We start from the raw sequence: 26,263 nt of genomic DNA on the forward strand, positions 1-26,263 counted from the left end.
ACCATTTTCTAAAATTCAAGGAAAAAAGCTTAAATATATGATCGAACTAATAGAAATGACTTATTTATATCATTTGTTATAAATTCAGTTCATCTATGACATAAATAAGCTATTATTAATAATTTTAATAACATATTTGAGTTTTTTTTTCCAAAATCTATTTCATTATTATTCAGTGAGTGAACTGGTAAAAAAAAAAACTACTAATATGTACTTAGGTAGGTGGCACATTATTATAGTAGTTATCCCTATAGGTACTATGGTAGGTGGCATATTACTCCAATAATTAATCCCGTGTACACCACTGATTGTATATCTCTCTATCTATTTGGGTCCCGGCGATAAACGATTGTCATGTTAGTTCAAATATAATGTTTGTTTTGATTATTATTTAAATTTTATCGTATTATATCGTTAAATAATGTCAAAAGTCTCATTTTGTGTAACGATCATTTGGTGTGATCGTATCGTTACCTTAATTTTTTCTTTTTCTTTTTGTCTTCACTTATTATTTAATAATCATATTTATTTATTTTACCCTACTTTTTATAGTAACTCTACTCCACAATCTATTTTTCTTGTAGATTTATCTTATAAATTATTGATAAGTGACATTATATAACAACAGAGCAAGCTGATTGTGTTTTTTAAGTATCAGCAACAAAAAATGAAAAACTTGTATGGTTGTGAGACATTTTGATTAGCCAAGTCTCTTGATAAGGCTTATAAATACTATTGTTGTGGAGGAATGAAATGTCATCTACATTATTTGTATTGTCAATCTCTCAACATTGAAAGTATAATTGACTAGCTAGTATTATTACCATGGCACATAAATTTGCGATCCTTTTCACCATTCTCCTTGTGGTTTTTGCTAGTAAGTCATTTCATTTTATCCCTACATTTTAGAAGGGAAAATGATCAAATTTAATTTTATCTTTCGTTATAGTACTTCTCTTGAAATTAGTCATTTGGCACAAATATATATTTGAACTTCAATAATAGGTATTTTTAGACTTTATAATTGAAAAATAGTTAATTATCATGGAGTCTCAAATTTCACAGTGAAATTTTTTGTGAAACTTGAAATTCCATAAAAATAGCTATTTTTTTCCGAATCAGGGCAAAAAAAAATGGCCAGTGAACATACTTTCTACTACTACAATAGACACGTTGCTCAAACTACCATCAAGCCTTATTTCATCGAAAAGTAAGATAATGCGCAATTACCGTACACTCTACCTAATCTACGACCTCCATATACCCTCTTATCTAAGGTTATATCCTTGATAAGGTGAAACTGCAGTCTGCAGTATGTCTTGTACGTGTAATTATCAGGGGCGGCTCAACGTAATTGGGGGCCTAAAGCGAAATTTCAATTTGCGGCCTAAAATATAAATACACTTCATATACGTATTTATTCAAAAATAAAATAAAATACACTATTAAGATGAAAATTATTAGTACTTAATATTGTTTTTTGAGTTACTAGTTTTAGGTAAGATTTTATCAACTCAACATTGAAAAACATCCTTTAAGTGAGACAATTATTATATGTATTGTTAACATAATGATATAAGTAATAAGTTGATAAATATTAAATAAAGATAAGAGTTAGAAGTTTAGAATCATAGAATTTGACTCAAAAAGTTGGTGACTTGGTATACCTCATTTTAATATGCTTAGAGTAACGCTTGAAACTAAAATTTAAAAAGAAATAAAAAAGAATTTGTAATTCACTTTGTTCAACACTTTTCACTGTTAATTCTTATTTTTAATAAAATACAAAAGATGTTAAAGTGGATAAAATAATTTATTTTTAAAAAGATTATACTTTTTATCATAAATAATTAATTTTTCTATAAAAAATTTAACACATAATTTATTCTTGACAAAAAATTGGGGCCCCCGGAAATTGGGGGACTAAGGCAAAGGCCTTATTTTTGAAAGCATAGAGCCGGCCCTGGTTATTATCTCTCCCCAGTTCGGCCTATCTCTACCTCTCCTCGTACCCACTATATCCAACCTCTCACACCTCCTCACTAGGGCATCTGCACATTTCCTCTTCACATACATACTCATACAACCTACTTCACAATGGATGTCACTCCCACTTTGTCTCGAATATCCTCATTCCTAATATGATCACTTTTAGTATATATGTGAATTCAATATATATATATATATAGGGTATTAAATAAGTCATATATATTTGTGTACCTGTAAATTATCTCATTAACGACAAAATTAAAAGTTTAAATTCAACTTATTTCGAATACATTATTTTTTAAAAATTTAGTTTTTGAATTTTGCGGCTCATGATCATGTGATGGCCCAAGATGCTATATTATCAAGGGAAAATTGTATATAATAGCAAACTATTAATTCAAATTAAATGCTATAAATATAGTTTGATTTAATTGTACCTCATAGCAAACTGTTGTTATTTCACCTCTCTCCTGGTGAATCTCGCTCGCCACTCTCGTTCTCTCCCTCGCCGCTCTCGTTTTTTATACAAACACAAGTGTATAAAGTGCGTTTGTGTTTGTATAAAGCGAGAGAAAATTGTATATATACATATATTTTCGTTCCCCTCTCTCCCCTCTCCCAGATCTCGCTCTCTCACTCGCCTCTCTCACTTTATACAAAAAACGCAAATTGTATAAAATGCGTTTGTGTTTGTATAAAGCGAGAGAAAATTGTATATATACATATATTTTCGTTCCCCTCTCTCCCCTCTCCCAGATCTCGCTCTCTCACTCGCCTCTCTCACTTTATACAAAAACGCAAATGTATAAAATGCGTGAAAATTGTATATATACATATATTTTCGTTCCCCTCTCCCAGATCTCGCTCGCTCACTCGCCTCTCTCACTTTATACAATTGATCTTTTTTGTATATGTATACCAAAGCAGACTATACAACTGCTTTCTTTTGTATATGTATAGCGAAATATACATATTTATGTTTGCTATGGAGAGCAATTATGCAAACTTTGTTATAACATACAAATATGAATTTTGTGTTTGTTATATGTGAAAGTTGCTCTACTATCAATGGCAACCAAACTTTTCCAAGAAAATAGAGATCCAATTTGTAACAAACCTGTTGGTGGTTCACAGAGAAATGTGCCCCATATATTGGTGACCCCATAACCAATATGGGCCTCTAATTTCAGAATTATTGGTCAAGTGTTGTTCTTCTTTTCGACTTTTAGTCACATATAAGATAAAAAATAATAAATATGTTTTGTGGCTAAAAAATCAAATAAGCTTGTTACTTTTATGTTATTGGGGTGTAATATGTTCATCAAATTAAATAAAAGATCATCTTATCTTTAGCTTGTCCCCTCCAGAATAATCAACAATGATCCAGTAGTATATCTCTTGACTTGTCCCCTCCAGGATACAATAGCTCAACAATATCGTACAACTTAAGCAACTCTGAATTTAATTGAAGAGTGCAAAGCTTTACAAAACATCACACTTAGAACCTTACTTTGCAAGTGCAGGAAATATTGCATTGAGAAATTGAGTAATTCAGAATTTTCTAAGTGAAAATCCGAGGAAGTCAACAAATATTCATAGTCAACTAAGAATAGTATGAGCAAGTGTTATTGTGTCTTATCAAAAAAGTCATAATTTTTTTAATATAAAAAATGTGATTCAAATTACATTCTTTCTAAAAAAAATGTCTATTTATTTTTCATTTACATACCACAACAAAATAACATTTTAGCGTCAACAAATATACACATTCATAAATAGTACTAAAGTTTTTACCGACATTAGTTGATGTCATTGGATCAAATGTCGCATAGGCTTTAGGGTCACTTATAAAGAGTGTAAAATACGGCTAAAAATACATATTTAACAAAAATTAAGCTATTATCATTAATTAATTACCATAAAAGATCATTTTTCATACAGTGACTCTTCTTTAAAAATTTCCGTTTGAAATAAGGAAAAGATATGAAAAAATGAAAATTCTTATAATAATAATAATGGTAAAGTCAATACTTTGAATAGACCCTCAAACAAATTCAAAAAGTTATATAAAATGAGATAAGTTTGGACTAAAATAAGCTAAATAGTGAGTCATATGTCATAGCTAATTAACATGTTCAATTCTTACAAAGTTTTTTTTTTTTCAATTTGCTTAATTAATTTTAAGAGTTATCACAGATTGCATGCCTCTATTTCAAAGTGATTTTAATTTTTACCCAAATTTAGTTATTAACCTAAATTACTCATATATCCAAATCCAAGAAATGATTTCAAAAGGAGATAAAAGCAAAGAAAACATACATAACCACACATTATATGATCTTTTATTTAATTGATAAACACATTACACCCAAAGTTTATCTCTTAGCCACATAATTTTTTCTTTGAACAAGTACTATTTGGTCACTTAAGTTATTTATTTATCTAATTAAGTGACTAAATGTTGAAATTATAGGCCCATGATCATGTCTTAATTAGCCAACAAATGGACCACAAGTTTGTCTGAAATTCCAACAGGCTTGACAAAACGAAGCATCAGAGCAATCATCATGTGTAGTACATGGTTTTCCACAAATTGGATCTTGATCTTCTTGGGCCATCACATGAATTTTGGTGGAATATAATGAATTATGAGCTACAAAATTCAAAATTATAATATTTTATAAGCATAACGTATTTGAGATATTTATCTTTAAATTATTTATTTTGTTCTTCGTAAAATTAATTATTACTAGACAAAAATATGTGATTTGTTTTAAATCATAAATTTCAAACTGACTCTTAAAATTCAAGTTTTGGTGGAAATCATAATAATATGGTTGTTATTATTGTAAATGGATTTCAAATAACTTTAAAAAGGAAAGGAGAAAGGTGTATCTTTAAAAGGTATATTTTAAAAAGGGTAAAGGGTCAAATATGCCCCTAAACTATTCGAAAAGGTCTGGATATACCCTCCGTTTAAAGTTTGGTTCACTCATGCCCTCGCCGTCCAACTTTTGGTCTAAATATGCCCTTATGGGTGTTAGTTCGCCTGCTAGACATATCCAGCTCATTTTTCATTTCTTTAAATGGCACATGGAATTGTCATGTCATTTTGACTTTACCACATGACATTTATATGAAAATGTAAAGGGATCAATTATGCCCCTAAAAAATTCGAGCCCATAAACACCTAATCCGACCCATAAATCAACCTCCCCCCCCCCCCCCCTCCTTTTAAATAAACTACCCGACCCATTTTCAACAATTTTGTTTACATTTTTATCTTTTTCGGTAAATCCCGAAAATGAATAATTGATTAATAAAAAATATGAAAAAAAATATAAAATTAATGCCAAAAATTCACAAATAAATATTGTAACCTTAAATTCAACAATTTCAACAATTTTTTTAAATTTTTATTTTTTTTCGATAAATCTCGAAAATGAGTAATTGATTAATAAAAAATAGGAAAAATCCAATACCATGAAGTTTGAAGTTGCGCCCCTAAAATTTGAAGCTTCATGATAGTAGCTACTATTCAATTACAATAACAACAAGATGAAATGACTTACCAGCCATAACAACAAGAAGAGTGGTGAAAAGGATAACAAGTTTTTGTGCCATGGTAATTATCCTTGTTAATTATACTTTCAAAGTTGAGGAATAAATAGTACAAATAATGTAGATGACATTTTAATCCACCTCTAAGAGTAGTATTTATAAGCTTTATTCAAGAGAGACTTAGCAAAGTTTGGCCATCTTTGACAATTAAAATGTATCACAACCACACAAGTTATTCATTTTTTAATTTTGAAAATATTAGAGAACACTACTACACGTCATTGACAATTAACATGTTTGAATTTGAATATAAATATTTATTATTAAAATATATTTTTTAAATCTACCTATTGAATAATTAAGAGATAGCAATTTATTCTTTCAGTATTTAAACGTGCATAATTTATTTTAAATAAAATAATACATAGAAATTAACAAAATTGTAATTTATATTGTACTTTAAAATTTATTCATTTGATGAAGTATAATTAATCTACAAGTTAACATCGATAGTAGTTGGTAATAATAGTCAGATATAATTGTGATGTGATGAATAACGATAATCGTGATTGATGGAGATAGCTAATAATGATAGTTGTGTCATCGTGGCGATTTAAATAAGATGTATTTATTTATTTTTTTACTGAACTTATTCAACACAAATTGAAATAATTAAATATTATTGAAATATATGCCACCTACCCTATATGATTATCTATTAAAGAGGATATATTCAATACAAATGAGAAATAACTAAATATTATTGAAGTAGTATGTCACTTATCCTATATGATTATCTACCAAAGTAGGGAAAATTAACAATTAAGTCATAATACATAACATAATTAGTCAAAATAACAACACTTTAAAATATTTATTTAAAATGGCAGAATGACAATATTTTTATAAAATAATATGTATTCAGATTTTAGTATTTTAAATTAATTTTATTTATGGAAAGAGTCCTATATTGGACCAAATTATATACCAATAACCGTTTAAAGTGAAAAAAATAAAAATTAAACCAATACCATTAACTTTTTTTCATCACCATTCACGTTTCTTCCCCAACTTTCACGTTTCTTCCCCACCTTTCACGTTTCAAGTTTATCTTTCTTCAAGGTGCTAAATTGTTGTTCATCAAGAAATTTTCTTTATTGTTAAACGAAATATATTTATTAATTCAAGCAGATTTCTCGGTTGGCAAGGTAATTTCCATTATTCATTTTGATTAGTTATTTATATTTCTTTTGATTTGTTTTCAATATCACCGTTTATGGTTTATATTTCGCATTGTACGTATTACGGATTTTCTGTCTATTTTTTCAATTTTTATGCAAGTTTGTTTACATATTCATCTAATATTTATGTATTTCAATTAGTTATTTAGATTTCTTTTGATTTGTTTTCATATCACCGTTTATGATTTATATTTCGCATTGTACATATTACGGATTTTCCATTAATTTTTTTTATTTTTATGCAAGTTTGTTTACATATTCATGTACAAGTTTGTTTACATATTCATGTATTTTAGATTTTTAGTCGATTAAACAATTTTTTTTTGATTTTTTTCTGATTTCGTTTTAGTATTTTAGATTTATTAAAATCTACAAATTCATTCATGTGTTTGTTTTGTTTGATTTATAATACATTTATATTTGCTTTTAGGGTTTTAGATTTGGGGAAATCATCTGTCTGTCTACAATGTCTGAATCAACAGTTTATTTGTGTATTCATTCTATCTATATATCAACAAGTTTTACATTTTTTGTTTTTACATTGTATTTCAATCTCAATTAGTATACCAACATGTTTGTATTTTCTTCTTAATTTGTATTCATCCTAACTGTATGCTAACAATAATTTTGTATTTTATTGGGTATTCATTCTGTATTTCAATCTCAATTTATATGTGAACAAGTTTGTATTTCTCTTTTGTTTTGTATTCAACCTAATTGTATATCAACAAGTTTGTATTTTATGTGTCCACTTTACCTTTCAAAGTCAATTTGTATTTCAAATGAAGAGGGTATTTAATTCTTTTGTATTCACAACTTTATATTCAATCTCACTTTGTATTTATAACTTTGTATTTTCATCTCACTTTTGTATTCATATATTGTTGTATTCAACATATAGTTCATGATCCATTAGTTTGTATTTTACCTTTCAAAGTCACTTTGTATTTCAAATGAAGAGAGTATTTCTTTTGTATTCACAACTTTGTATTCAATCTCACTATGTATTTTCATCTCACTTTTGTATTCATATATTGTTGTATTCAACACATAGTTCATGATCGATTAATTACATTAACTTAATGGGATACAAACTATTGTATGCATTCAAACAGAAAAAAAAAGCTACTAAACTAAAAAAAATAAAAATTCATTCGTTATACATCATAATTTGGAAACAAAACATCCGAAAAAAGCTATAAATCCCAATGCATACAAAGATTTTACTAATTCAATCAGAAAAAAAATACCTGATTGTTTTTCGATTGTTCACTGGATGCGACAAATTTATAGTTGTCAATTTTGAAAAATTATGTTTCAAAAATATGTCGTATTCAACTTGAAGAAGCTTTGAAAGTTATCAGATGAATGATTCGGAAGACAAACTAAATTATTTTAATTTTTTTTTTTTGATGTTCTTAAGAAGAAAGCAAAAAAACACTCGACGGAAAGATGACTATTTATGCTCTTTTCAAAACATAACTGATTTGTATTTAAAATTTTTTTTACCTTTTTTGAATTTTTTTTGTTCCATGATTTTCATTGTTTTGTTATTAACTATTTGTATTCTTTCAAATTAATCAAAATAAAATAAATACATAACTAATCTCTTAACAAACTAAAATAATGACATTTTTAATAAATAATGAAACTGTTGCTAAGAGTCCCACTAAAAGCTAAAATATTGTTATTTTGAAAAATTTCCCATTAAAGTAATGAGTCATGATTCGAAATTAGTCCACAACGATACAGTAGGTGTGAGAAACAACCCAACACTCAACATAGAAAGCCCAATAGAGCTGAACTAGCTCAGCTGAGGCCTCTAGGTATGTCTTGGGCCTATTACGCGGTATAATACTAGTTAATAAGCTAACATAACTATAGTTTAAATTAACTATGGCTTGCAGTTTAATTATAGTTGTAATTACGTTGCATGTACTCTTTTATACAGTTTCCAATATGAATTACACACACACATATATATATACAATTATATGATAGATGTACAAATATAATTAGTCTCTCTCCACTTTTTGCCCTCTCTCAAACTCGCTTGCCAGATAAACAAATACGTATGTAGATCAGTTACATATATACAATTATCTGACATATATACATATACAATTCATCTCTCTGCCCTCTCTTGCTCGCCTCTCTCCTCCCTCCAACATGTAGCTACAAATCGTAATTAGTGTTGTATTAATTTAGTTTTCATAATTGGAAAATAACCACTATAACAGAGTTTCAATTCTACGAGTAAAACGCTCAAGGTCATGTGACTGAGCTATTTTTTCAAAAACAGGGGCAAAATTAGTTAAATACGATGAAGAGTCGTGTAGTTCAACTAATCTGAACTTTGTGATTTCTTTTACAGCCAAGTGAATAGTCCTCTCCAAAACACATACTCTCTGGCCTGTCATAATTCCCCACAGCAAAGGGCATCAAAACCACCATATGGCTTAACCCAATACAACTGCTCCTCTTTCAGTTAAATTACCTGGTGCTAATTTGAAGGTAACACAATCCATTTCTCTCAGATCAACTAATCCATTTTTTTTTTTTTAATTTGCTTAATTAATTTTTAGCCAAATTTGGTTTGGTTGTTAACCTAAACTACTCATCTATCCAAATGATTTCAAAAGGAGATAAAAGCAAAGAAAACATACATAATCACACATTAATTAATTAATTATATGATCTTTTATTTAATTGATAAAAACACATTATACTCAAAGTTTATTTCTTAGCCACATAATTTTTTCTTTGAACAAGTACACTTTGGTCACTTAAGTTATTTATTTATCTAATTAAGTGACTAAATGTTGAAATTATAGGCCCATGATCATGTCTTAATTAGCCAACAAATGGACCACATGTTTTTCTGAAATTCCAACAGGCTTGACAAAGCCAAGCATCAGAGCAATCATCATGTGTATTACATGGTTTTCCACAAATTGGATCTTGATCTTCTTGAAATAATTTTGTTGTAATTTGTTGTATATCTTCTTGGGCCATCACATCAATTTTGGTGGAGTAAAATGAATTATGAGCTACAAAATTCAAATTATAATATTTTATAAGCATAACGTATTCGAGATATTTAACTTTAAAAAAAAATATTTTGTTCTTAGTAAAAACTAGTTATAACTAGACAAATATATTTGACTTGTTTTAAATTATAAATTTTAAACTGACTCTTAAATGGCCCGGGGGAGGAGGGGGGGGGGGGGAGCGTGGAAGGGAGAGGAGGGGGTAAAATGGATTGGGGTCGGGTGGTGAGATGACATATCATATGGATGTTAGTATTATGTGAAATTGAACGTCTATCTCGAATAACTTTAACAAAGAAAGAAGAAAGGTGTATCTTTAAAAGATATAATTTAAAAATAATTGTTATCATGGAATTTTAAATTTCATAAGAAATATTCAATACCATAAACTTTGAAGTTGTGCCTGTAAAATTTGAAGCTTCATGATAGTAGCTACTATTCATTACAATAACAACAAGATGAAATGACTTACCAGCCATAACAACAAGAAGAGTGGTGAAAAGGATAACAAGTTTTTGTGCCATGGTAATTATCCTTGTTAATTATACTTTCAAAGTTGAGGAATAAATAGTACAATAATGTAGATGACATTTTGATCTACCACCAAGAGTAGTATTTATAAGCTTTATTCAAGAGAGGCTTAGCAAAGTTTTGCCATCTTTGACAATTCAATGTCTCACAACCACACAAGTTATTCATTTTTTTTAATTTTGAAAATCTTAGAGAACACTACTACACGTCATTGACAATTAAGATATTTGAATTTGAATATAAATATTTATAATTAAAATATTATTTTTAAATCTGTATATTGAATAATTAAGAGGTAGCTATGTATTCTTTCAGTATCAAAATGTGCATAATTTATTTCATATAAAAGTAATACATATAATTTTAAACAAAATAGTAATTTATATTATACTTCAAAATTTATTCATTTGATGAAGTATAATTAGTCTACAACTTAATATCGATAGTAGTTGGTAATAATAGTCAGATATAATTGTGATGTGATGAATAATGATAATCGCGGTAGGTGGAGATGGGCTAATAATGATAGTTGTGTCATCGTGGCAATTTAGATAAGAAGTATTTTACTTTTTTTTATTTGAACTTATTCAACACAAATTGAAATAATTAAATATTATTGAAGTAATATGCCACCTACCCTATATGATTATCTATTAAAGAGGATTTTATTCAACACAAATCAGAAATAACTAAAAAATATTGAAGTAGTATGTCACCTATCCTATATGATTATCTATTTAAAAAAAAAAACTAATGAGTCATGATTCGGAATTATTCCACACTTGAGTCAAATATTGATTTATCTACTTACCCTGGACCAAAATTATTGAGTTCAGATGAAATCGTAAATTAAATTTAAGCTTCGTTACGTAATGACTAGATTGGTTAGTTTATTGTTTGCTATAACGGAAAGGCATGTCAATTTTTATTTTATTTTTTGGTTTGGTTTTAACGATATGGGGCGTAGAACATATTAATTCAACTAATAAAAATCCGCACAAAATAATATCATTTATTAAAAGGGAGAAAAATTTTTTAATCCGAAAGATTGAAAGCAAAACCTTTAATTAAGGTGAAGATATAACAATACCCTCTTTTTAAATTTTATTTTATGACGTGATTAAATTTCTTTCTTTTTTACTTTCTCCTTTAGAGGCAAAATAATAATAATTCAGAAGGATATTAAGTACTTGAGATCCTAATATATTGCCACTTAAAAGAATTGATTTGTATATCCATTTTTTATTTTATTTTTTTTATTATTTTTTTTTTTTGGTTTTGTACAATCTTATCAAAATGTGAGATTAAATGTCTACCATGGATGGCTCTATACAGTAGGTGTGAGAAATAACCCAAGACTCAACATAGAAAGCCCAATAGCGCTGAACTAGCTCAGCTTGAGGCGTCTATTAATGTCTTAGGCCTATTATGCGGATAAGCAAAGTACTAGTTAATTAGCTAATATAACTATAGTTTGAATTAATTACGACTCGCAGTTTAATTTTAGCGATAATTACGTCGCATGTCCTCTACTATACAGATATAAATACAAATTATACATATATATACAAATATAATTAGTCTCTCCACTTTTTGCCCTCTCTCGTTCGCCTATCTCCCAATCTCGCTCACCTCTCACCTCCCTCCAACATGTAGCTACGAATCGTAAGTAGCAAACTATAGCTATGAAGCATAATTAAGTTATTTTTTGAGTGGCTATATGTGAAAATTGCCCTTTATTTAATGTTACCCAATCACATATATTGATTTATCCATTTTATCAATAAAATTCCTCTTTTTTCCAGCTCTTGTTTTCTCTGTCGAGGTTTTTTGGCTACAAATCCCCTTGGATCCCTTGATGTTTTCAGTGGAGGAATATTAGATTTAGTCTCTTCAAATAACAGAATTTCAAATTCTACAAGTAAAACACTCAACTCAGCTATTTTTTCAAAAACAGGGACAAAATTAGTTAATGAATGCTATTTCTACCAAATATAACTTGTATTAAATTTATCTAAAACCTCTTTCCCCTTCCCTTCTCATTTGGTGTTCTAAAGAACATAAAACAAACAGTATATCATAAAGTTCCATACAAACAACACACGTATAAGTTCCACAAGAGCAGGCTAAACGTCTTGTAGTACAAATAATTTGACGACACAATGGCTCAGGTGAATGAATGGGAAAGTGGGGAAATGCTGTTAAGAAGTTCAAACAATAGAATCCTCAACAGAAAAACAACGTTCAATAGAATTATAGAAGCAATCCGCCAAAAAAAATGTTCAAGATACCTAAGTGGTAAAACAACTAAACTACTAAGAATCGACCTAAATCCAGTACAGTACCAACATATTGCACAGCACACACAAGAAAAAGTACCTTAACATCAGTAAATTTTGATAAACGAGTCCTTAGTGTGTCAATAAAGTTTCCATTTGTCCTGAAACAAGCAGAGAACTGACAAAGGTAAATTCAAAGAGTTTACAAATATTCCACCACCCCAGGGTAAAACTATCAAAGGCCCTTCAAGTAACTCTTATTGAATCCCTAAGCCCCGCCACCATTTCAGGCAACTCCTTCTGATTGAAAGGAAAAGTTGTACGTTTCCATTATTGGAAGAGTATTGAACTGAAGAGGCCAAACTAAGTGCACATCTTCATCGAATTACAAATTGCAACTTTACGATTGTAGCAGCCACTACTTCAATCAGAACCTAGAGGAGCGATACTAATGGTATCAAAACCACTATATGGTAATGTCGGCTTAACCCAATGCAAGTAAAACACTTGCTTTAAGCCTCAGAGTCACTACTTATGGTAATGTTGGCTTAACCCAAAACAACTAACTAGAGTGCTCCCCTTTCAGTTAAATTCCTATGGTTATCTGGTGCTAATTTGAAGGTAACACAATCCATTTCTCTCAGATCAACTAATATTTCTTTGCTCAATCACAATGAAAATGCTTGGTCAAGCCAATATTCAGTGACAATTGAATGAACGAAAACTAGGAAAAGTAAGAGAACAATCATCTCCGAAGCAAATTGTATTGAGCTAACAAAATAAGTTACAGATTAGTTTCATCTACTCCTCAATTACAAAGTTTACTTCATAAGAGAATTACTAAAGCCAAGAGAAGATAACAAAACATCAATACAATACAACAACATACCCAATATAGTCCCATAAGTGGGGTCTGGGGAGGGTGGGGTATACGCAGACCTTACCCTACCTTTGTGCAGTTGAGTGGTTGTTTCTAATAGACCCTCGGCCTAAGAAAGTCGCATCTTAGAACAGGAAAAAGGTATCCCGTTGTTGGGACTTGAAGCAGAGTATCTAAACCAACTAGACTAGATATGAACACGATAATCAAAGAAAATAATGGAAAGATTAAGTTTTGGAGTGAAATGAAAGGCTTGAATCTCTTTCCTTCTTCACCTATTACCGAACTTCTTCAAGAATTTACCTTTCTCTACCTTGGAGTAGTATCTTTAAGAAAGGACCTCCGATATGTCAAGCATCTCCAGAAAGTACCTCCAATATGTCAAGCATCTCCAGAAAGTACCTCTGATATGTCAACAAGTACGTCATCATCATCATCGTCGTCATCATCGTCATCACTGTAAATCCTTGGAGCAGAAAGCTTTCGTCCACTCCGACTTCTCGATCCACCAGCATTATGCAAATTGCCAAAAGTACTCACATTACTCTGCCCCCCAACAGCATGATTCTTAGCACTCCTCCCTTCATTCGCCCCAGAGGTTGGACAAGTAAACATGGGCGAAAACGGAGACCAGCTTGAAACATTATTTCTACTTCTCTCAAAATGCTCCACGGAAAATCCTAAAGGCATAAATCCCCAGCAACAGAAATAAGCTTCTTTACCATCAATAATCGGCGGAGCAGCAACCTTAACAGCTTGAAAAGCCCTCTTACAATTTTGACACTTTAGTGTACAATCAACATAATCCAAAGGGTACTCATGCATAACATAACAATAAGGACATGCTGTCCAGAAACTGGGTATCTTCTTAGCTGATGCATCTACTCTACTTTCTTTCTCCTTCACATTACTCGCATTATTACTAGTACTAGCAGGTCTATTTTCATTGCTCCCCACCACTACATTCTCATTTCTTTCTAGGGGCTGTTGATTCCCATGCTGCTCAACAGTAACCTCCGGTTCTCGCCCTCTCGCCGAGCTCAACCCAATGCCAAATGGTGGATTTTCTCTATTAAAGCTCCTCTCAGAAGTTACAGGCTGTGGTTGGTTTAAATTCAAGAATGTAGCAGGCTGTTCATCTATGTTTGAAAACGAAAGAGAACTCACCGGTTGTTGTGTTTGTTGTCTCAGAGATGTTACAGGTTGTTGTTGCTGCTGCTGCTGTTGCTGGTGCTCTTGCTCCGAACCCGAGCTCCCCATAGTCATAGTCTCTTGCTCACGATTCAGAAATGTAACCGGCATAGAAATTCCAGCTTGCGGATCTCTACTATAGCTTACTCCAGTAGCATGTGAACCTTGATCTTGACTAGGCATATTCACAAACAGCTGGTCTGCAGTCGACCCCGGCATTTGATTAAACCCACCATGCTGCACAAAACCCACCGGTGTAGGCGCAGAAGCAACTGGGTAAAGATTCAGAAAAAAACCCAATTCTTTATCATACATACTTTTCCTCAAGGGATCAGAAAGAACTGAAAACGCATCAACAACAAGTCCAAAAGCTTGATCCGAAAACGGAAAGTTGTTGTTCTGAGGATTCAAAAGAAGAGCAAATCGACGATACTGATCGGCGATGAATTCGAAGTTCTGGGTTTGGTTAGGAGGGATCTGGAGGATAGAGTAGTAATCAAAGTGATGATTGTTGATACGTTTGTCGCCGGCAGTTAAGGTGTCGACGATGCTGAGGATTTGATCGATTGGGTGAGCTAAAGACGGGTCGGATTCACGGGCACGAGTTGCAAATGATTTGCTACCAACAAGATCACGATTTGTAAGGAGCTTTTCGGCGATTGATAGCCACCGTAAAGCTTCAGATCGATTTGTAGGAGGGCCATTGATGAAGAATGGATGTTCCATTTTAGGGTTTTGGGGAAGGAGAAGGAAGACTAGGAAGAGTGAGTGTGCTTTTTGATAAGACTAAAAAGGAAGGGGTTGGGAGTAGAGGGGTGGATGGGTTTCAAAATTATTTTACGGTGCGAATATCGGGGTGAAGCGTATATGTGTTTTCACTAATGGGATCAAAATAAATTATTTCATCGCGAAAATCAAAACAATTCCACTTGTCTTCACTATTGTCATCTTCACAAATTATTCTTAACATGTAGTGAATTCGTTCATGCAATGTAATCCCATCACAAAAGGAGAACATATTATAAGGAAATTCGACTCGTCTCTATTTTTTATCTCCAAGACTAACAACTATAAGATACTCATAATGAACATGTAGAGTCCTATGACTCATCATGAGCACCACCTTGTAAACATTCTTGGAGGAGTCGAAACAAAGTTCACCTCTTGTATAATAGTGGTCCAAGTTCAAAGTGTCAAGCTCAAATTCAATCACTTTAGTGTAAAAATGGGTGGCGGGATTCCATAAGTACACATGTTTGTCAATATTAATTAATATAAGACCATGACAAGACCATAAAACACTAACAGTTCCTCTATAACTCTCATTAATATCCCTTATCATGAAAGGAGCATTGAGTTCTTCCAAAGTGAGTTATTGATTTATGAATCGAAAGGAGCTCGTTAATTCTGAATATTCTTCAAATGTTATCATAGCTATTGCTCTTTGTCGTTGTTGATTATTGAAAAGCTCGAATTTCAAATTTGAAATTTATAAATGCCATGACTTTGAAACACACTTAAATCGTAAAAAAGATTTCACTGGCAATATGAGAGAATAATTATAGTAATTTCATAAGGTAGATATGCCATTAGGTAATTTGGTGTCACAAAGTGAGTGTTTGTTTCTTTGGTTTCCCATAGTGGAAGGAAGGGCTACGTAAACCCTACGGTCAACTTAAATAGGGAGTAAAATTCTTTTTTTATTATTATTTTTAGAATTACTATTCATATTTTATTCATCTAGAATTCAAAAAAGAAATAAATATAATGAACCAAATAGTAGTTAAGTTTAAGAAGGAAAGAGTATACTTTTTTAAGTTACCATGTTTGAGTTTTTTTTTTTTTTCGTTTTCCTTAAGGCTTGAACCATAATTTATTTATTTATTTTATCTAAAAGAAAATTACAAAGCATTCATATTTATTGGAGGAAGAAGATTATGGACTCTTATAACTTCTTTCTTCTCATTCAACGAAAATTTAAATAAATATGACTTTTAATATTTCTTAAAAATAAATATGACTTTTAATATTTATTTTTAAAAAAATAGATAAGTTGCTTATGAACAAAGCACGGACTGGACACTTAAATATTAAATATGGTAGGTGGTGAAAAAGCTTATTTTAATTTTTTTGGTAAAAAATTGTTTACATTGCTTCTTTTCTTGTTTTGAAACAGACGGAGTTGTCTCTTCATTGTGGGAACTTATTTTGTTATCATATATGTCACGCTAGGTATTTAATAAGATAAAATAAAAAGACTCTATACTTTTTAGCATTATAAATATTTTTGATCTTTGAATTAAATTATTTAAATTTTCATATTAGTACTTATGTTTTTTATAATAATATCCAAGGTAATGCATTATAAATACATGACTAAAATCTTATTAACTTAATAGTATTATATAAAGTTGAATGTTTTATGCCCTTTCAAATAATTACTATGCACATAGAGTCGACAAGAAAATTACACCATTAACTTATTTTTAGAAATATTTTTTTTTTTTAATTTAATTATTATATTTTCACGTGTCATTGATTGAATGAACTAAGAAGAGAAAACACAATCTGAAGCAATAGAAGCATCTATCCAAACACGTTTCATGTTGCAAGAAGACTTAATAAGTTATAAATAACACTTTTCATGTTGCGAGAAGACTTAATAAATATATTTTTTTATGAGATTAATCAATCTTGTTTTTTTTTTAAATGAGTAAAAAGTCCAAATTAGAATCCTAACAAACTCTTATAATTGAGGCAATAATTGCATCGAATGATGGACCAGATCATACAAACTATGCGGCGTGCAACACAATATGCATTCCTTAAAGCTGCATCTAGGCGTATGGAACCACTATATTTGGTGGAGGTATTTTTTGAAGCACACGAATGCATGTTTTTGATTAACTATCAATTAGGACTAACTTTCTGATATCTTACTTCAGATCCAAACACCCAGGAATAATCTTGATTTTGTGAGCAGACTATTAGCTTTCAAAGGGGACAAATTATTAGCACCGAAGAAGTGCCTCAATTGGGCCTCCATCATCAAGGCTTGATATATAAATCTTCATAGTCCGTTAGATAAATTTTTGACTTTTGATTTTTTCGGCATATGTAAAGTTTTAGTTTCAATGGTTTGTCTATCGGTTATCGGTGTTAGATCACTAGGCTATTGCACCTGACAAACACCGCTGGACTATTGTGTGTGGGATACTCTTGACAAGACGACATGAGCCTATACATATGATGTAGATATCTTTTTGCTTACGATGCAGATGATGTAGATATCTTTTTGCGTAGGTACATTCCACATATTTGATTGTTAAGTTATTGATATATATGTATGTATGGGTCAACATATTAGTTTTCCATTTAGCAGTTCAATCACATTTGACTGTTGTTGATATATAGGGACTTAAAATATGGATTGGTCAACAAATTAGTTTTCCATTTACTAATATTGTTTGGCTATAGTATTCTTGTATAATAGTGGTCCATGTTCAAGTCGTCAAGTTCAAAAGTAACGAGTACAATATTAAAAGAAAAGAAAACTTGTTATTGCTGGAGATTATGAAACCAACTTACAAAGGATTCTTGAATAGATAACGAAATAACAAACTATCTTCTAGGACTCTTAAAAGAAAAGGAAATAATTTAACCACAAACAATAATTGAAACCTAAAAGCTAGGACATGCTAAACACGTGAGAAACATGCAGAAAGTAAATGTCTCCACTAATAACTATAACATAGAATTATCAGTTTAAAATTCCCTTACAGAAAAAAACCACCCCTTTTGGCAAGGCTTTCAATATTTACATAAGTTGTCGCCTAGTCGGATACGTGGAAATTTCAATTAATTATCACCATACACATTTGATTATATCCATAAATTTCTCTTCGAGTATGTTCTGTAAGGAGGAAAATGTTTCTTCTAAACATATTTTTGATTTTCTTATGCTCGGTTAGTTAATTTTATTTTTTTAAATATATTTTTTTAGGAAAATAAGTTGCTTAAAATTTAGAAAAATGACTTCTCCTTAATTGATCTTCCAACACACCTTCATCCCACCCCTCGTAGCCCCCATCTCCACTACCCCATACTCTCACCACCCAAATATATATATATATACACACATACTCTTTAATAGACTAAATTATCATTTATTATTTTTCTTAAATAATATTTAAATTGTTATAAAATTAATATCAGAACAATATAACTATAAAGAGAAGACAAGATAAGCAGATGGAGAGATTTTTTTCTTCTATTCAAGTGTATCTTACAATGGTGAATGATATCTCTATTTATAGATTGAGATATTACCCGAAAGGTCATCATGTTAAATTACCAAACTAGTAGATACTTTGTTATCAAAAAATGTTTATATCACCTTGAAAAAATATAAATACATGAATGTAAGTAGTTCATGGTTATTATTTCTGTATGATTTGAAGTAATGGCTTTTAATGTTTGCTTCACTAATCGCCAAGTTATTGTTGTGCCTCCACATGTAAACAAATAGCTTGTTTGATACTGAGCTTTATGCAAATTGAATGAATACCCTACATCTGCTTAACCAGTCATTTTTTCTTAGATTCATTGAAATAATATGAACTCATGTCGTGATTCTTTAAAAATATCTAAATATGTGTTGAACATGATCTCAATATATTTTTGTTGGAGAGAAGCTGATCTTGCCAATAAAATCCCTACAAAATAAATATCTATTCAATTATTATTAGCAAGGTATATTCAGACACCTTGAATGCTTCAAGGATTTTCATATAACCTTCATCATCTAGTTAGACATGACAATTATTCATTATACGAATTCAAGTTTTTCATATATTGCCAAACCAAAACAAACAGCATTGCATCCACCACGGGACAATATATATCTCCACACAATAATGTCAAGACTTTTGCGGATTTGAGGAAATTTCACAAAGGACGATGTTATATTCTTGAATTAATATATCAAGTAAGACTTTCAATATTTTACCTAACATGTTCTAGTTGCCGCCTTGTGGGATACTACTATCTTACTCGAGGCTCATGTCGCTCGTCTCTCTCCTCGCTCGCTCCACTCTTGTCCTTCTCCCACTTTGTATATATGTTCCACAATTTTAATTTTAAGTATCATCCATGCATATGATACACACATACATTTGTTTTAGGTTTTTAATTATGTGTCAATTATGAATGTTTATGTAAAAGGGTTCACCTATTTATTTTTCTCCCAAGGTAGAAACGTCGGAATAATTATTATTGGTATAACATATCACAAATACAATAGATTATAGTTGAAAATAAAATGAACAAAAAATCAAATATCTTTATGCTGAGGTGCAGATATCTCGCTCTCTTTAAGGAGATTCAAGCCCACTGCGGTATAATCTACACCGATCCAACAATAATACTCTTGACTTGTCCCCTCCAGGATACAACAACCCAACAACGCCGTACAACTCAACCAACTCCGGATTAGTTGAAGAGTCCAAAGCTCCACATAAGAACATATTTTCTCAACACATAAATACTCTCCTTTATATAGTGAATATAGTGGAAGACTTAAAATATATTTTTCGTCTCAACTCTCTCTTTCACTACTACATACTACAATATTTTTTCACACTTAACATATTTCATTGTCTACCCAACACAAAGGAAGATGCATCATTATTTATAGGTGAAAAAGCCTTCCATGTAATCAATGGGTAGAATGAGGGGTAGTAATGTGGGTACATGAATGTGATAAGATGTCATAGAAGTTAAAGAAACTAATGGTTATATGAGTTACAATAAACTAATGTTATGAGAGTTGCAAGAACTAAATCTTCTACCATAATTTATAGCCACTTACATATGCACTTAATATTTTATTTTAATAATAAAATGCATGCACACCAACAACTCTCATCATAGACATTTGATTATATGATATCCATAGATGCAGCGGATATCAAGCTCCTCTTTATTATCTCTTTTAGTGTGTTTGGTATATGTAGGATCAATTTTTTTATATTCAGTTAGTCAAAACTTTTTTTGTTTGTCCTATTTTTTTTAGTCCGTTTTAAAAAGAATAATTTTTTTCTACAACTCTTTAATTTCAAATTTTCACATGACATGTTTAAGATCACAAGATTAACGTGTATTATATTTAATATAAGACCATAAAATTCAAATCATATTTTTATTTTCTTAAATTTCGTGTCAAGTCAAAACAGTGCAAACAAACTAAAATAAAGGTAATAGTAACCCTTAATTATCATATTGTTAGTGACATATTTGAGATCAACTTGGCAGACACCTAAATATACACACCCAAACAGCATGAACGGCTCAGCCCCTTTTTAGCCTTTTTGGAACCAAAAATTACCACAGTATGTTTTACATAAATAAAATATACATAATTTAATTATACTTTTAACCATAAACAAATTTTAGTCCTTTGTTTCATATTATTATATCATTATCTCTCATCAATTAGCATGACTTAATTATTTTGATTTAATGATCAAAAACACACCTATGAATTACTTGATTTTCTAAAAGTATAATTTGAAATTTGCATTACTTCTTTCAAGTTAGGTCATCTATGCTATTTTGAACTACTTACTGTATGCTATTCTCTCTTATTTGTAACATAAAATATAATAATTATAATATCTATGAAAATATAATAACTTTTTTCCTGTCACCTCCTTGATTCTCTCAAAACAATTTATTTTTTCTTCATGACCATTCATAGATTTTTTTTTCTACTGAAATTGAAATTGATTCTCTCAAAACAAAAATCCTTACAACTACAACATACAAACAACAATAACATAATTAGTGTAATTATTTTAAAATAACAATAACATAATTAGTATAATCGTTTTAAAAGTAAAATTTCATATATTAAAATGTTTCATACAATAATTCAAGCTACACTAAAAGCTAACTAATAGTTTCGATCAAGCTTTCCACATAGCAAAAGGTGTATGATATTGTAAAGTCCTTATAATATCTCAATATTCCCTTTATCATATCGATTCATACGTACATAGACATTCATTTAAAACTCCTAAACCAAGTATAATATCCTCAGAGTTTTGCTCAAGGACAAAAAATATGTCAAACTTTTCAGTAATGGGATCAAAATACATTATTTCATCGCGAAAACCAAAACAATTCCACTTGTGATCTTTGCTATTGTCATCTTCATAAAATACCCTTAAACTATAGTGACTTCGTACATGCAATGTAATTCCATCCCAAAAGGAGAACATGTCATAAGTGAATTCGTCCATGCAATGTAATCCCATCCCAAAAGTATTATGTAAAGTTTAAGGTTTTATGCCTTTTAAATAAGGGATAACACATAAGTATCGATCCCTAAATTACGAACGAAATCTCGGAAGTATATCTTAACTAATCTAATATCTTAATACCCTGAACCTATATTTTTTTTTTGGCTTACGTGATATACAAACATCTCCTCATACGCCTCAACTATATGGAATCACGAAGTGTGCCAAAAAAATTAAAATTGAATAAATATAATGTCTCTCTTCATTTCACACCAAGAAAAATGCCCTAAAAGACATCACTTTCCATATACGTGGCCCAATAATTCTCCATAGAAAATGGAAGTAATCAATTTCTCCACTAAATGAAGCCAATTTTGCTTAAAGGTTCTTCTAATAGGGTCAGAGTGATGGATCATTCCAAGTATATCTATATTGTAATTATTAGGAGAAAAAATGTTTTTTCATGTGAGAAATTGTTATTGTGAATTTTTCACGTCATAAAAAGAAGTTAAAAAAAAAAAAAACTTGTATTAAACAACAACCCAACAAGAAAAAGAAAACCCCAATATCCCTTCAATCAACTAAAAAGCAGCACATCAAACTAAGTTAGGTGTCTATCGAAAATAGTCCTTTTATCCCTTTTTTTCAAAATGTTTAGTTTTAGTTAGGTGTCTATCGAAAACAGTTCGTTTATTTCTACGAGATAAAAAAAAGATTTGTGAACATTTACATCCCCTGTAAAAAAAAAACAAAAAAGGTTGAATGTAACTAATGCATCGATACACCTACCTTAAGATAGGAACATGCTCAAAAAGGTTTATGCAATATATCATTGATATAGTTATTTTGTAACATAATAATACCATATGCATTTTTAATGACTTCAAAACTTAGAAAATTGGTGAAATTTCCAAAATATTTTATTGAAAATCAAGCAACATAAAAAAAGAAATAATTTGAATAACAAAAATATCATTGTATCACACACTGGATTTTGTTTGAGTCCGTAAATAGCTTTACAAAAATGACAAATATAAATTGGATAATATTTATCTGTAAATTATGTCTTTCATTTTTTAATTGATGCTTCTATACTTGTTAATATTAATATAGAAGTTGTTGGATCAACTTCTTCTCCATAATTAAGTCTTCACTTTAATTAATCATTCTAGATTTAGGTTTTTCTTTTAATAATATAATAAATATAAAAGTAATCTGAGGTTCTTTTTTTAATAAGTATTTTGTAAATTATTAAGACTTTTCAGCTAACTTGTACAACTTTACATCTTTCAAAAGGGACAATACAATTATTTCCTTAAAGTTTAAATATTCCATTGTCTCAATTGATTGAAAATTTATGTGTACAAATCACTAATATTTCATTTAAAATATTCATCCAACAAAATTTTCTATGTTGTTAAATATTTGTAGATATTGAAATATTTTCAAGAAATTTAAATATCTTGTCCCCCTTTACACCTTATTACTTACTATATGAAAACTTTTAAAAACCAAAATAGTATCTATTATATTATTATATATAAAAGAAATAGAAAACAAAAAAAATACTACAACCTAACTTTTCTTCACTTATTTTCTCTCTTTATTATATTTTAATAAATCAGTAAACGTGTTTAACGTGTAAAGAAAATTATGGGGGCAATTATTTTTCTGACTCTTAATAAATACTCGTTCGGCCTCAAAATACTTGTTATGTTTTATTTTATTAAAGCTAAATTATATACATTTTATTATATTAATATGAGAAAAATTACAATCTATAGTAACTTTTCATATATCTAAGCTTTCTTGTGGAGTTATATATACTGAGCATATTGATATTATTAGGGAAAAATCTCTGAAATATATTTGAACTTTATCAAAATTGCAGTAATAATATCGAACTTTGGAAAGGACCTTTTACTCCCTGCATTATTTAATAGTGTATTTTAAAGGTATATATGTGTCCACGTGGACATCATAAATATTGCATCATTTTAAATAGTAGTGTGTCACGTGAGCACATATATACCTTTAAAATACACTATTAAATAGTGCAAGGGGTAAAAGGTCCTCCATAAAATTTGGTATCGTAACAACAATTTCAGCCAAAGTTGAAATATTTTTTAAACCTTTTTTCCATATAATTATTATAATACTTTTCATATAATTTTTTAAGCTAAAACAATTTAATATATATAGTATGGCGGAGTAGGTTCTCAATTTATATAATAAAATTATATATTGCACGTTTTTTCTCAGCAAAAGAACACGTATCTCATTCCTCTTCCACTCCTAAATTCTTTTTCTCCATTCTTTGTTTTTTTATATTTATATATATATTTAATGGAGGAATAAAGCTTTTTATTATTATTTTAAATCTATTAAACTTCCTAAAAAAAGATCCACGGCAAATAAGAAATTAAAGAATTGAGTGAGGACATTTAACTTATTATTTTAAATTCTTCTTTAAAAAAAAGGATTCTGACTACTTCATTGTCCATTTGTGTTCATTATTTTTTATTAATGCCTCTACAATTTTTTTACAGTTCCTTTTTTTTAAAAAAAAAAAAAGGTTTGATAGAAATAGACTAATATTCTAACTCCTCCTTTGTCTATTTATGTTTTCTATTATTATTATATGTATGATGATGATGATACTATCTATATGAAATTTGGGATCCAAAAAAATTGAAGAGGAGGTGCATCAAAGTCTCAATTAAGAGATATATGAGACGGTTGGCTATATATAGTGGATTCAGGATCGAAAAGATAGAAGTATGTCAAAAAAATATTTGATACAATTAATTAGATAGGATATATAAAAGACAATTTTATTTCATTATTATTATTATTATTATTATTATTATTATTATTATTATTATTATTATTATTATTATTACACTCCTACTATTTTTAATTTTTTTTTAATTATTATTATCTATTTTTTTATTTCGAACATTGTTGTATTTTTGTTGTTAATATTTTTTTCTCTATTATCTTTGTATCTTCGTCAAGATCTTTTAAGGGAAAATTATGCAGATCAATAACAAACATTTAAATTATTAAATATTATAGCTACTGTTTAAGGAAATTCTAATTCACAATTATAATTTCGCTCAATTTTGTTATTGCCTGATTTGTATAATTCGCCTGATTTGTATAATTTGTCTAATTTGTATTAATCTAGAATTTGTATAATTCGATTCCTGATTGTATTAATCCAGAATTTTATAAAGGACAAATTACTTAACTACATTCCTTTACTTACCTTAATATCCAATTATCTCTACTTATTTCAAAATTTTCAAAAATCCCTTATTTACCTATGTACCCCGCATGTATCCCGTGCACAACGCTATGTATCCCGCTATATGGAATGTATCAAACCTAATGTATCCCGTGCACAACGCTATATATCCCGCTATGTGGAATGTATCAAACCTAATGTATCCCGTGCACAACACTATGTATCCCGCAAACATCATTTTTATGGAATTTTTGGTAAATAGCAAACTAGAAGGGATAGGATGTTATTTAGTACTTATAATATGTGGTTCATATAATTTATACTTTTATAAATTACCTTGTTTAAATATTGGCAAGTGAAATATACGAAAGGAGGTTGAAAATTTTCTAAATGTATACAATTGCCGCCTTCATAACAAATGAAACTGTAGCTATAGAGCACAATCATAGAAACTATAATTATTGAGTCTTATTATATTTATTGTTTTTGTTATTTATGAAATTTTCTCTTTTTTTATTATTTTCTGTTCATATTGATTTGTTACACTTTTCTTGATCTGAGGATATTTTGAAAATTATTATCTACCCTTCTAAAATAGAAATATAATTTGTGTATATATAAGTTATGATTTTCTTCAAATTATGTTTAAGAGGTTATATTTGATATATTATTAATGTGACTTATCAATTTAAATTCTTTTTTTTTCTTTTGGAGACAAATTTGCTGTTTTTTTAAAAAAAAAAAAAAAAAGAAGTGACATATTGATCAATGTTTTGGAAGTTTTCTCTCATTTATTTAATGAATAAAAAGATAATTCTAGATTACAGATGTTGACAAAAAAAAAGTCTTTTTTTTTTAATTAAGTGGAAATAAGGTACTAAATGCCCTGAAGTTTCTGGTAAGTTGGTATGAACCGACAATAAATTAAAAATATCTAACCTAAATATCTCCAAAAAGAAAAAGAAACACTTAAAAAAAGGTTAAGCCAGT

The 26,263-nt window shown here is 29.5% G+C and overlaps 2 protein-coding genes across 2 annotated transcripts in view; both read right to left on the reverse strand.

Moving 5' to 3' along the window:
• The window catches only part of LOC125824558 (metallocarboxypeptidase inhibitor-like), a 54,468-nt gene that overhangs the window by 7,906 nt on the left and 20,299 nt on the right, over positions 1 to 26,263 (reverse strand). The gene's annotated exons all lie outside the window — the stretch shown is intronic.
• LOC125824502 (uncharacterized) lies at positions 13,402 to 15,470 on the reverse strand. The gene has a single exon (XM_049503894.1). The coding sequence runs from the start codon at positions 15,446 to 15,448 to the stop codon at positions 13,913 to 13,915; it is 1,536 nt and encodes a 511-aa protein (XP_049359851.1). The 5' UTR covers positions 15,449 to 15,470; the 3' UTR covers positions 13,402 to 13,912.

Source organism: Solanum verrucosum, unplaced genomic scaffold (genome assembly GCF_900185275.1).
Source record: "Solanum verrucosum unplaced genomic scaffold, falcon-dt-bn FXZP01000022.1, whole genome shotgun sequence".
Classification (NCBI taxonomy): domain Eukaryota; kingdom Viridiplantae; phylum Streptophyta; class Magnoliopsida; order Solanales; family Solanaceae; genus Solanum; species Solanum verrucosum.